At 37.0% G+C, this 14,341-nt stretch overlaps 1 protein-coding gene across 2 annotated transcripts in view; it reads left to right on the top strand.

The window, feature by feature from the left end:
- plppr5b (phospholipid phosphatase related 5b) overlaps positions 1-14,341 on the top strand; it is a 39,425-nt gene that overhangs the window by 3,986 nt on the left and 21,098 nt on the right. For both annotated transcript variants that reach the window (XM_057322427.1, XM_057322426.1), the window contains exon 3: positions 5,331-5,519. In XM_057322427.1, coding sequence (XP_057178410.1) covers positions 5,331-5,519 — 189 coding nt within the window. The remainder of the gene's footprint in view (positions 1-5,330; positions 5,520-14,341) is intronic.

The following is a 14,341-nucleotide window of genomic DNA, read 5'->3' as shown; positions in this document are numbered from 1 at the left end:
TCCGCTTTGAGCAAAATGTAGATTTTCTGCATAATTGTGGTTTGTGATGCATGAACAGCCGTTAAGTCACATAAAAGATTATTCATTCATTGTAGATTAGAGTTGTGCTTCATAAAACTGTTAGACAGACGTTGCCTTTTATAATGGATTCAAATGAATAGTTTTTCATATATATATATTAGTAAATAATGTGCACATTAATTTGTTCAGAAGTTCATATTTTAGTCATGCTTTGGGCCTACTTGATTTTTGTAGTTGGGAGAAATTTTTTTTTTTGATGCACCACTAGATGGCGCAACACATCTGTAGCGATGAAGCAGAAGCAGAGTTTAAGTTCCTTTTAATAGAAATCGAAATGAACTAAAGGCCTCTTTCTACATTTTAGAGATATATCTGTACAGCCAATGGAAGACTATAATTTTTTCCAAATACCCTAATAAAAGTTACTAGTATTCAAGAACATAAGAGATTGTGTCTAGATGTCCATCTTCAGTGCACAATCCTACACTATAAAAAGTGGAATTTTTTACCTTAGCAATCTATTTTAATGAGTTACACAGAGCAGTGTGAGCAACTCAAAGGTCATGGCTTTGATCCCCAGAGGGGACACATAATGCGAATAAAATGTATTGATTGAATGCACCACAACTGGCTTTGGATAAATGTAATGTAAATTATTTTACTTGTAAAAATAATGCTTGTTGGTGTAACAATCAGTCAACCTGATTTTTTAGGTTTATTTAGATGTCAGCACATTTTTTAGGTTACCTGTCAAGCAAAAAGTAATTTAACCTGATTCATAGTGCTGTGGAATTGAGTGTTATTTGAATATAGTTTTAGTGTGTCTGTATATTTTTAATATCACTTGAGCAACAGCATGCAGTTTCAACTCTGCGTAACTGATGAGCAGACTATTTTTGTGTCTAACTTACTGTATCAACCTCTCTTATATTATGCACGATAATTGTGGGACTGTGAGTTCATTGAAGGCTCATTTGAAAGAAATGGGAACCGATTTACCCGCCAGGTGTTTGATCTAAGTTTTCCCTTGCATATTAACTTTGGTATGAATTTCTGAACTATTGTACAATGACTTCAGATTATTTAAAAATTGATGTTTGGCTGTAGATCACAGTTAGGCTGCCAAGCAGCATCACTCTGGCTAATTCATTGTTTGCTTACATTTTGTACAAACTTAAAAAACATGGCAGAAGATCTGAAAGTTGACTTTTTATAATTCTTGATAGATTTGATTCCCTAAAAATCTGTTTGGTGGTGTAGTACATACTACTTGGTCATTGTACATTCTGTGCTATTTTGAACTGAATGATTGTACAATAATTGTTAAATTGCTATCTACTGAATGAATAAATAGACTTCAAACGTTGATTTAGGTTGAATTTTCTTATTATTGGAGAAGAAAGAGATGGCAGTGTGATACAAGAGTCATACTGTACTTAAAAGAGCAATGTGGAGATTTTAGGGACATCTGGTGGTAAGGTTGCGAATTGCAACCAGCAGCTCACTTCACCCCTCCCTTTCGAAGCACTACGGCGGCTGACAAAGGACTAAAATGTCGTCATGCTTTCGCTTCTTTGCCAAAGGAGATAACATATTTACGAAGCGCGCTCTATAGAGCAGTTTGTCCGTTTAGGGCTACTGTAGAAACAACATGGCGAATTCCACGCAAGGAGACCCGCGGTGTATGTAGATAGAAATAGCTCATTCTATGGTAATAAAAAACATAACGCTTCATTATGTAAGCTCTTTATACACCTCTAAAGACATAGTTATGGGTAATATATTGCATCAATGTCGATAGACCCTCCAAAAAAATCACACACTGGACCTTTAAAACTAGCAGCAATGAAAGGATTCAATCTATTATACAATTTAGTGATTCATATATAAAACATTTGAACACAAAGTGTTACAAATAATCTTTTATAATAATAATCACATATTCCAAGAGCCATTAAATAGACTGTGATATAATTAGACACTTTGACACGCACATGAAATCGATGCATAAAATCACCTGTTGACATAACCAATGGCCCTGTAAATCTGTATCATTTTCTCTCTATCAAATGTCTTCGTGTCAACCGAAAGAATGGCCTAATAAAACTCCCACTGTCTTAACAAAAGACTAGTCAAATGTAATCTTACAGGCAGCTCCTTCTCTCAGGTGATGAGACTTTGTGAGGTGGCAATATTCTCAGCAACATTCATAAAAGGAGTTAATGCTTCAAGGAACACTGCTGGCGGAGAGAGAAAGAGAGCGAGATACAGTAGAGTAAAATACACTGCCTTCGGGTCTTCTCTTCCTTATTTCCTGAATGATCCCATTAATATTGAGTTTAATGCTTCATTACACCCATGCCTTTTTTCTATGGAAGAAATGGATGATTAAAGTGCACTGTGAAGTATCTGTCTTAAATCCATTTAAAAGAATCATGAGATGGATAAATAGGTGGACACCTCTGTCTGGTAGAAGGAGAGAGAGGGTTCTTTTCGGTTATACACGAAACGTTCATATAACGTTGTGGATTTGATGCTGGGTTTGACTCAGTGTCATATTATTGACTCAGTGTCATATTATTCTAAACTTTGACTTTGGAGGTATTTTGAGAAATGTCTCAGTGGTTTTTGTTTCCATATAATGGGGGCCAATGTTTTTTGGTTACCAACGTTCCTAAAAATATCTTCTTTTGTGTTCTACAGAAGAAAGATATAGGTTTGGAAGTACTGTACATGGGGGTGAATAAATGATGAAAGAATTTTCATTTTTAATGAGGTTATGTTAACAGGTTTTTTATGCATCTATTTCACACATATCAAAGGCATTCTTGGCTGATGGTGCACTTTAAAAAAAACTTTTTATAAGGGTATTCTCCTAAACATAATCGTTCAATGTCCTGTTCCCAAATGTCCATTCTCCAAATGTCATGTTCCCTCGGTTTTTATTGGATGTTTGAAGGACACTTTAAGTTAAAGGACAATATTTTCCTGACACAGGATACATAATTAAACGAAATTAAAAATGCGATAAAACCGTTTAATTGACTTTTCTTGTGTATTAGATCATCCTCGGATGGTCGCTCACATTCACCATTGCAATGTGATACAAATATACTGTAAAATATGTCAGGTGGGCTATTAGCCTTTAATTTGCATATACTGTATTTTTAATTAAAATGACAGCGAATTTGGGGAGACTTGATGAGTTTGATCTACTTTGTAATTATCTTTTCATTATTCGCCAGGGATCAATTACATGATCTTGAATTACAGATATCTACACAACCAGCTGGCCTGCTTTCTTTTTCATGCATTCAGAAACTGTCCAGACCTTGTAGTTAAACATAATTGTATTCATTGTATTAGTTGTATTGTGTATTGTAGTTGTGTTGTGGTCTTCAGGGGTCTTTTTTTAGTGATATTGGTGAAACTGCACAGATGGGTAGTTCACCCAAATAAAAATTCTCTCATCATTTATTCACCGTCATGTCATTCCAAACCTGTATGACTTACTGGATGACAAAAGAAGATATTTTGGAGAAATGTCTCAGTGGTTTTGTGTCCATACAACGGAAGTCAATGGGGGTCCAGTGTTGTTTGCTTACCAACGTTCTTCAAAATATCTTCCTTTGTGTTCCGCAGAAGAAAGAAAGTCATGTTTGGAATGACATGAAGTTGAATAAATGTACTGTATACTAAATATACTATATACTATACTATATAGTATATACTATTCATTTAATTCAACAAAACCGATCTATCAGTACCAAAACAATACCAAACCTTTTCACAATTGCCTAAAGTGGAATTTCAAATCCCACATCTGCGGTAGAAAGGAGAGCACAGAATTGTCTTTTTTTATTAATGAACAAATCATGATGTTTATTTCAATATGGTTCAGCTGAAAACAGCTTAGAGAGTCCCTTCAGAACTCCTGTAACACGCTGGAGACTTTCTTATGAAACACTGCAGCTCACAAGTTGCTTTGAAGTGTTTGTTGTTTAGCTTTTTAATAAGTGCTATTTATTTAAAAGTTACGATAAAGTGAAATGTGCTTTTAAGGGATATTTGGATATAATTTAGTTATTTAATGTTTGTTTTATTTCTTTCTAATATTTTATTATATCTTTTTAATACCGTAAGCGCCTGCATATAGTATGTATGACTTGTGGTAAGTCAATGTAGGTCATTCTGCTCCTTGGGGGTTTTCCGAACAGTAAAGAAAATAATAAATGTATCATGGTAATACATCAAACATGTAACTTGTTCATAGTTCAAAGATTCCTGGATCATGAATCATGTTGCTGAACACGTGCTGGTACAGTCTTTTGAATAAAGTACATACAATGGGGAAATTCAATTCAAGATTTAAATTTTTCGAATTTCCAAATCATGGACTCCCTATGATTCTTGCTATCTCAGTGGGATCAGAATGGTTGTGTAGTGATACAAAAACTGCTCGTTTCACTGCTGTTCTGGTGGAGAACACTCACTCTGACTCAACATGTGCCATCTCTCTCCTCTGTTGTACCCAGATATATCCTCACTGTCACGCTAATGTAAATAACAGCTGTCTAATTATCACAATTCATTCTCTGAGAGTTTATAACAGATGCACAGCTCCACCACATCACCCTGTCGCACATACTGTATGTTGGCGCTGTAATTGATTCTCTGCAAGGTTAATGCGAACATCTGAGGGGTTTCAGCAGGGATGGAAGATCTCGCTTGAGTTTTATTAATGTTTTGGGGGAAGATAAAGAATGAATTCCCGTAAGGCTTTATCACAGCTGTCTGATGGGTTAATAAATGAGGTGGTTTATTAAAGATCAAATTTAGGCTCTGGAAAGGCCGAGTGTCAAAACTTTTGAGATGGTGATAAAATATGTGTAAATTAAATGGTGTCGGAATGGCCATGAAAGTTGAAGTCGTCGGGATCTCACTCTCTCTCATTCTCTCAGTCAATTTTTAGAGTTAAAAGAACAGATGTGATGTTAGGTAATTTAGGGCTAGGCGTATCTCTCTCTCTCTCTCAAATGCACACCCTCTGTCTGTCATACTCTCTCTCTCCGTGAAGCTTTAACCCTTCAGAGCGGATGATGATAAGACGCGGGAGCGCGCCTCACAGACGGGCACACATCGCGCTCTCTCTCAGTCCGGCTCGAGCGCAGTGCCATGCGAGCGCGTGCGTCTACGCGTGCCAACCTCGCGTGCGCTCTGGGCGAGATGCGGGAACCGTAACGGGCACCGGACTTTACCGAAAGCAGATGTTCCTGCCCCGATCTCTGACGACCATGCTTTATTTCCAGCTGGTGATCATGGCGGGCACGGTCATGCTGGCATATTACTTCGAGTACACGGACACCTTCAACGTGCACGTGCAGGGGTTCTTCTGCTATGAGACCGCCTACACGAAACCCTACCTCGGACCAGAGGACGCGAGCGCGATCCCGCCGGCGCTGCTTTACGCGCTAGTCGCCGGAGTCCCCACACTGGTGGTGAGTTACTGAGCGATGAAGACAGTGATTGTCGATCATTGATGTTGATAGATCATTGATAAGTGATTGAATAGTATTAATAAGTGATATTTGATATTGGTTATCAATGATATGTGATTTTATATTGATTTACTGATTAACACATGCAAACAATGATTGACAAATGAGTTGACCACATGGCAAGGGAGTAAGCCAGTTTTGAAGATTATGGGGAAAAGTTACAAATGTAAAGATTAAGACATTAACCTGACTTGATTGATATCTTTTTGGCATGAATTGATATGAATGTCTTTCAAGTTGTTACTTATTAATAAATGAATGATTGTCATATAAGAATGGAGATGCATTAGGTGGTTCATAAAAATTGTGTGATTTTATTTTATTATTTGTCAACTATGTTATCATCGATAAGTGATCAAAGCCATGGATTGATTAATTAATTTATATTTCTTTTTTAAAAATGACTTGACAAGGATCGTATAATGTTTTTTAACATTACGAATCCGCCATTAAAAATGACTTGATTTATTAATATTCATATATTCTTTTTTATTTTAAGTTATTTAATTCATTACACAATGAATGATTGCATCAACAGTAGAGATGCATTAGAAAGGTTTTTCACAAAAACACTATTAATGTTAAAAAAATATACAAATTTGAAATAGATTTCGTTTGGATGGCTTAATTTGTTAAGTAATTTCATAAAGTAGATCAGTAATAGCTACAGTAATATGTGCAACAGTTTTGTGTTGTTGGCAGGCTGTGTGTGAGTCATAACTCCCTTTAGCCAACACATTGTTCACGTACATTTGCACATCTATGTGGACAGGAGAACCAAATCATATCGCATACAAATACATACCAGCTATTATTATGTTTCTCTGTAATTTTAAGATTTCTCAACCCGCCCATTGACCCTAGTCGGAACCCCTCTCATTCCTATGTGTGAATAACTGTAAATATGTTTTTTGCATGTGTTTGTTCTTCCCTAAGCGTAATGAGATTCATTTTCTATGCATGCATACATTAATCCTGCTTATCATGAAAACCCCTCTCTCTCCGTATCCGTCTCAAAACTGTGCCTTTGATGTTAGATCACAGCAGATGCCGCTCCACACTGGATGTCTTGGCTTGACTATTCACTGTTAACTTCATAGCTGTTGAATAAAGCTTGTTTATTGGAAACCGAGGGCTCCATGAGGGAGAATAGCAAACTGTGAGTATAAACATCTCACGGCTTGCTGTCTGTAATTTGATGTTCTCCAGCCCACATTATCTCATCACAGGCGGGTGACTCAGTCTGAAGGACCGCCACGCTGGACCTCTGCAGCTCTCTCAGTCATCTGTTTGGATCTGTATCAACCTTATATCGTTTGACAAATGAATGGAAACAGATATGAGGATGCGTTTTGAATGGGAACTGTAGATCTCCATTTTTATTTGATGGGAACGTCTACCTAAAAATGTAAATTCTGTCATCATTTATTTATTCTAATGTCGTTCCAAACCTGTATATGACTCTTCTGTGGAACACAAAAGAAGATATTTTGAGAAATGTCTCATATATAGTGGAAGTCAATGGGGGTCAGTGTTGTTTGGTTACGAACGTTCTTCAAAATATCTCCTTTTCTGTCCTGAAGAAGAAAGAAAATCATACAGGTTCGGAATGACACAAGGGTGAATAAATAATGAGAGAATTGTCATTTTTGGGTGAGCTATGCCTTTAAGTGTTTTGATAAGATAGGTGAAACTCACAATGTGAGTGGTCCTTGCGCATAGCGTTGCCATACTAGGGTGTTCTCTGTGGTTGCCATGGCGTTGCTAAGGTGTTCTCTGTGGTTGCCATCGCGTTGCTAAAGTGTTCTGAGATATTAGCCGAGCATTGCTATGTGGTTATTAGGGTGCTTTTAGGTTTCTAGAATGTTGATAGATGGTTACCTATTGGCCCAAGACATAGGAGCTATTGATTCGATCTCCTGTAGCTCAGTGGTTAGAGCATGGCTTTGATCCCAGGGATTGCACATACCCAGATACAAATGTATAGTATAATGCAATGTAAGTTGCTTTTAAAGTCCCACTGAACAAAAAAATTACAATGCCTATTTTTCCATGAAATATTGCAGCGTTTATTGTAAATGGTTTATAAATGTGGGTCATTCTCTTTTTAAAATTTGTGTGCCCTCATAATCTTCAGTTAAAATCTGAAAATGCACTTCCGTCCTGAAGCGATTATCCATTTTAAATAACGTATGTTAGATGACTTGGGCGGAGCATCCGTTAACTCCGCCCCTTTAACTGCCAATCTGCTGCCAGTTCCATTTCAAAATGCAACTGCTGTTTTTATACATCCAATCAAATTGCAGAAAAAGACGCAAGCCACGCCCACTATTTTTCTCATTCGAAATTCCATTTCACTCGGAAATGTGTCAAAATACGGAAGTAAAAACGATGGCTACTTCTGGTTCACAGGGACTTAAAGCGTCTGTCAAATGCATAAATGTAAATGAGGTTGATATCTTAATCTAAGATTTTTTCATGTTTTTAACCATTTTAGCAACACTGCCAGATGTTTTGGTGTCTAAATGGTCAGAGTATATACTTCTCAATAAGCTTCACAATGTAAGGAATTATTCTGGTCTGTAGCAGAAACAAATTTTGAAAAAACTCCATAGGAGTATGTGAAAAAATTGTTTTGTTCATAACAAAGCAGCACGTAAACCAGATTTAGATTTAGATTTACCCTCCCCTATAGAAGTCATCAAGTTGTGTAGTTCTTAGCCAACTTAGCTGTTACTTGGCCAGAAGGTGTTGCACGTGGACCAGACTTTATTCCTTTGTCTTGTCTTTGCAACACAGGAATGGTCTTTTATTATCACAATTGACAAAACTGAAAAAAAGAAAAACAAATGGAACTTCTAGTTTATTTAAACAAACTGTAGTGATACCAGACTCTAATAGATGATGTGTTTCTCATTTAAAACACTGACAGGAGTATACCGTTCGTGTTGCTACACGACAGCTAGGTTGTTATTTTTCCATGACACCTTTCTGAGCCGAGTGGAGGAGACTGATATTGGATCTTGTTTTTCTAGACAATCTAGCCGGCACATAGAAACACTCTGACCCCTGTTAACGCTTTCGCAAAGAGAGATGAACTCTATCTCCGCAAAGTACTGCTAATAAACTCTACTGAAAATAAGCTTGGATTTATAGTCTGAAAGCCTTGCAGTAAAGATACAGAAATATTGAGTTGAGATGGTATTCGCAGAATGGACACGGATGTGTTGAGATGCGATTAATATGCAAAATAAGTGATTGGAGAAATAAATGAGAGATTAGGAGACAGTTTTGTGATATCAGTCGGAGTACTGATAACAAGGCTTGTGTGCCCATCACATCTTCATTTGGAAAGGATTACAACATGAAATCCTTTTTAATACAGATAAATCTTCGGATAATGACTACATTTTGTTGATCGGTGCCTAAACCAAACAAGCCTTGTACTTCATCAAAGATTATAATGAAAGAAATTGTGTGATATCATTTTAACAAGATATTTAATGATTTTCATGGTGCCGTATACATTATGCCAATAGTTTTGACATGAGGTTGTTAGATTAACATTGGTGTGCCAGCAAATTCGTTTTAGGTCTTAATTTGATCGTGAAGGGTTTTATATATTCTTTACACCTATACTCTCACACGTATATGATGTAAAATATAGACACCAGTAACAGCCGTGTGCTTTTACATGTAGTCATGTGACAGATCAACCTCGGTTGATGTTTTATACATAGTCTTTGAATATCTTTCTGTAAATTTTGGTTTACACTTTAACATAATAAACAATAACCTTCAAACAGGTCTCGGTAGTCTGTTTATATAGATGCGTATGGATTCAGAAGTCACATGTCACGATTCACATTGGGTGTCAGCTGTTTTAATGTCAATTAAAAATTACCATTCAAATTGATCTTGTATGATAAAGTATGAAGAATTATGGAAAAAATAGTTTTGTAACAGGTGCACATTTACCAAGAGGGAAATTCATTGTGTGATCTCATACTGCATGTGAGCTCGTAAGTCGTAACAGTGATTAATTTCCTTGTGATAAGGATGTAAAGATGAATTTATTTAGTAATAAATAATTTATGTAAATGTTTAATTTCACTATTTTCTGTCTGATGCAGTATCATTTTATGGCTTTATTCTAGAGCTTGTTTATTTGCTCATTTATCATTTATCATTAATCATTTATTGGCCCAAACTATTGGTAACAAACAGCCAGTTTCTATAAAGTTTCGATTCGTGCTCGGTATGAAATTCAATTGGGCTGAAACTTGTTAAAACTTAAATGTGCTGAAAGTGCCATGTTTGTTCAAGCAGTATGTGCCGGGGATGTTAAGAATGATTTCTTGTGTGTCGCTCAAGAAGACGCAATAAATTAGATTTTAGAGGTACGCACGTCCTCCTGGTATGATTCCTGCTGATAATTTTAATATGCAGTAAGTTGAGCAAAGAGAGTTGGATGGAGGAGAAAAAAAAGTCGGTGCTTTGATATTGTAGGAGCTTCTGTATATTTTAGCAGCATTTTGGTCCTGTAAAAGCTTGTTTGCCACAAGAAGTGAAATGAATATTAACTTTTCTTCTTTTGATAACTAATAGTTTACTTACTGCACACTTTGCAACATATACTTTCTACCAAACATTTAACCCTTTGTACTTTTATTCTGCAGGAAAGCTCAATTTATAACCCACAAAGCAAGCTAAGCACATTCGATAATAATATTTCATGAGATTTTAATGCTTAGAGAAATGTAATACTACTTTAATTTAATAGTTTGAAACTGTGCAGAATACCTAGTGGATATTGCAGAAAAGTAGTAAAGTAGTAAGCTTTTCCAAACTAATGTTTGTTTAAAAGCATTATGTATAATGGTGTACTTATACAGTTGTACAATAAGTATATTTCTTAAAAATATCTGTTTTTGTTAAATTAATACATTATTTCTGAGGAATTCAAACGTTGTTCCTCTCACACTGGGTTCAGACCAAACGCGAATTAAGTGTTTGGCGCGAGTAAATTACATACATAGTCAATGCAAAGACGCGTATAGATGCGAACTTGCGTCAGGCGGTGCGAATGGCGCGAATCGGATGGTGTGATTGCCGCGAACCCACGTCAATCTCGTCTTCCGCGAAGGTAGAAAATTTTGTCAGATCGCATCACTCATGCAAAAGTAACGAACTTTGCATAATAACGATTGTTCGCGTTTGGTGTGAACCCAGCATTAGGAGAATTTCACAAGAATGTGTTCTTAATTCCATGTTTTTAGGGATTATGCCGCACACACTCTATCCTGAGATTTGGTTGCTGTCACATTTCTGTCTCAGTGGTTTTTATACATTTATGACTTCATGCAAATCAGATTTCGCCGAACATCTTGAATGGTCTAAAGGGTTTCGGAATTAAAATTGTGCCTTTTCTCCTGAAAACATAATGAGGAACATCGCCAGGAGCGGAGAGGATCTGACCCCATAGAGTTCAGTTTCGAAAGATTAGAATCTCTTACTATTTTAGAATTTGCATATCTTTATCAGAACCAAAGAAAAAGACATTCTGTAAGAGAAAATGGGCCATGAGAGGTAATAGTGTACAAACAAACATCTACATTGTCAAACCGAGATCATCTGGCCCTGAAGTTTTCTCATGTAGGCCTGCAATATCAAAACATATATAATTTGTGCAGCCTATACAGTATAATTGAATTGCGATTATAAATGTAGAATAACAGATCTAAGTTTGTCACATATAAGGTAATGTAAATGTTTTTCTGGAGCGGCGAGGTCTCTCTGTTTAGATGGAGTTGTAAACTCTTTTGCTTGGAGCTTAACCTCAAGCATTTAATGCCTTTATCCTAATGCAGATTAGTGCTTTGTGTTTAAACTGCGGTGTGCAAAACCTCTATATGACTCTGTGGAACACAAAAAAATATATATTTTGAGAAATATCTCAAAATAAAAAGTGGTTTTGTGTCCATACAATAGAAGTCAATGGGAGCCAGTGTTTGGTTACCTACTTTCTTCAAAATGCAAATTTCTTTGTTTGATAAACAAAACATTTGCAACGGTTAAAATATAAATGTAGCGTCAGGTTGATTTTAAAGTGATTTCCTGATGGTCATGACTTATTAAAATAGAAAAGTGGATATATTGTTTCCATTTGTCGTCTCCTTTCTCATCCTATTATGTTTTATTCTGCAGTTGGATGCTCATAACCTAGATTCCTCTGTGGTGTGTGTGTGTGTATGTGTGAGGCCTTGGGCAGTTGTTCTGCTGTTTTGAAGTGAGGATGGAGGGCAGAGAGAGCCTCTAAACTTCCCTCATACAAATTTTTGTGTGCTGTGTGTATGAGAATGTGAGATTAAGTCTCTCGGTTTTTGGTGGTAGAGGATCGTTCCTGGTTAAGCCCCAAAGCCGAACCCCTGAAAATCTCATAAATCACACTGACAGAACCGGAAGAACCCTCAAGGTCGTCATGTGTGTCTTCAGGCTGCTCTTTGCACCCCAGTCAGCCTCACTATACCAGAACTCACAAACAGGGTCAGAAAAAGTGGCCACCACTTCGTGAACATTGTTGGTTAGCTGTGGTGTTTAAAGTGATTGTTCACCCAAAAATGTAAATTCTGTCATAATTAACTCACCCTCTGGTCATTTCAAACGTGTATGACTTCCTTTCTTCCACAGAACACAAAAGAAGATATTTTGAAGAATGTAGGTAACCAAACAGTTCCGGCACCCATTGACTTGCATTGGTTTTGTGTCCATACAATAGAAGGATATGGGTGCTGCTGTTCCTGTACCAACTTTCTTCAAAACATCTTCTGTTCTGTGAAAGAAGGAAAGGTTTAAAATGACAGGAGGGTCAGTAAATGGTGAAAGAATATTCATTTTTGGGTGAACTATCACTTTAAGTGGTGTTTTTTAAAACTGCTTTTTATATTTCTAATTGACCCTTCGCAAAACCCCGCTCCCCTTCATTCCTGTTGCTATGTCCGGCAAGCTTTCGGTATCAGCCATGCGCTCCCAGTGTAAATTTGTGCACTCTCTGGGGAAATAGTGAAGAATTTCTGGAAAAATGACATGCTGATTTCAGACAGAAAGATCTACAATATGCATTCGAGGGATACATTCAGGATTTGAGATTACTGTAATTATACCTATATTTGCGTCCACACCAGCAGACAATAACGTTACGTTAATTCTCAACTCGCACAATGCAGTAGGCTACTACTGTCACACAAATGGCTGTATAGCTAACCTAAATGTGGTGTATTAGGTGTTTATATTTACTCCGAAATTTGTAGTAATGACAAATTTAGAGAGTGAGTAACTTCGGGCAGAGTTTTGATCGGCCGTGATCCTTCTTTGCGAAGACGAAAGGAAACTTTTAAATATTAGTTCAGTACAGAAAAGAATAACAGTCCATCAGTGTCTTAATCTTAATTTGTGTTAAATACAACAAACGCAATACAGCTGTTGCTTTACAACTTCATTGCTGAAAACGTCTTTCCTTTAAAATGTCACTGCAAATGCGGCTCTCTGAAGGCGGAAGGTGCGCTCGATCATCAAAGGGACGCAAAGCATATCTTGCCAGCTTGCAAACTTGGTTATTGTTTATCATTATAGTGTGAACGTCCATTAAAGCTGGGTATATATCTCTCTGTTTACTATTACAATAATAAAAAAGCTATTTTTCATATTAATACCCAAAGCTCTACCACGCCAGGTTTGTTGGACTGGTTTGTTTGTCGGACAAAATGGCGGTCAGTCACGGGGGGGGCACATAATATCGCCGTTATGATTGGTCAGATCGTTTGTCAATCAAACCGCTTGCGAAGGGTCAATTGTGACCCTGTATGTGCAAACCCAGCTAAAATCATTCTTTTGTGATTTACTGTTTTCTGCATAAAGTCATTTTTACATAATGTAAAGATTGAGATTGCAGCTATAATATGTGAGAAAAATGTTGCGTTCGTTTTATTGAGCACTTTACATTGCCCTGAGGATCGACCCTGTGACCTTCCGCGGCAAACACAGCGCTCTAACAATTTAGCAACAGGAACTTTCAACTTGTTTTGCTAATTGCGGCTAATAAGGGCAGAAAACAATCTAGTCTTGATTTATGGGATAGAAATAATCTATTCTCGTAATGAGCGTCAGCTCAACACAACTCCAAACTAAATGTAACAGTCATCGTGAAGACAGAACTGTCAGGTTTGAATCCATTGTGTCTCTTTTTCATTCTTGCTATTTTCTAAACTCTTTCTCTCTCAGTTGTATGTTCTGTTTCTCCCTCGTTTCCATTGGCAACTAAAAATAAGGTCTCATTTATAGCTTTTCACGAACCGGCACCTTTTTTGATTTGGCACGCAGCAGGAGTGCTTTCTTTGTGTAACATCCCGTCTGTCTAAAATCCCATCTTACACCACATTCTGTATCAACATCACCTGTCTGTCTTAACCTCCGGTCTGTTAACATCCACCCTAGATGCATCCCAGCTTGAGACAGAAAAAGCATCCTGCTGCATTCTTGGCAAAACTCTAAAGCCACAGAAAATCTTAGACAGCTTCTTTATTCTATACCTGCAAACACCTAACACCTGTGTTGTGTGTCAGCAATGTGAACTGGCTGCGTAAACCCCACTGATCTTTCAGTGGGCTGCTATAGCTGGATGCTTGTTCTCAAACTGTTAAAGGGTAGTTCACCCAAAAATAAAAAAAATGCTCTTTATTTACTCACCTTCATGTTATTCCAAA

Source organism: Triplophysa rosa, linkage group LG23 (assembly GCF_024868665.1).
Source record: "Triplophysa rosa linkage group LG23, Trosa_1v2, whole genome shotgun sequence".
In the NCBI taxonomy this organism is placed as follows: domain Eukaryota; kingdom Metazoa; phylum Chordata; class Actinopteri; order Cypriniformes; family Nemacheilidae; genus Triplophysa; species Triplophysa rosa.
This window is presented reverse-complemented; position numbering and strand designations above follow the sequence as displayed.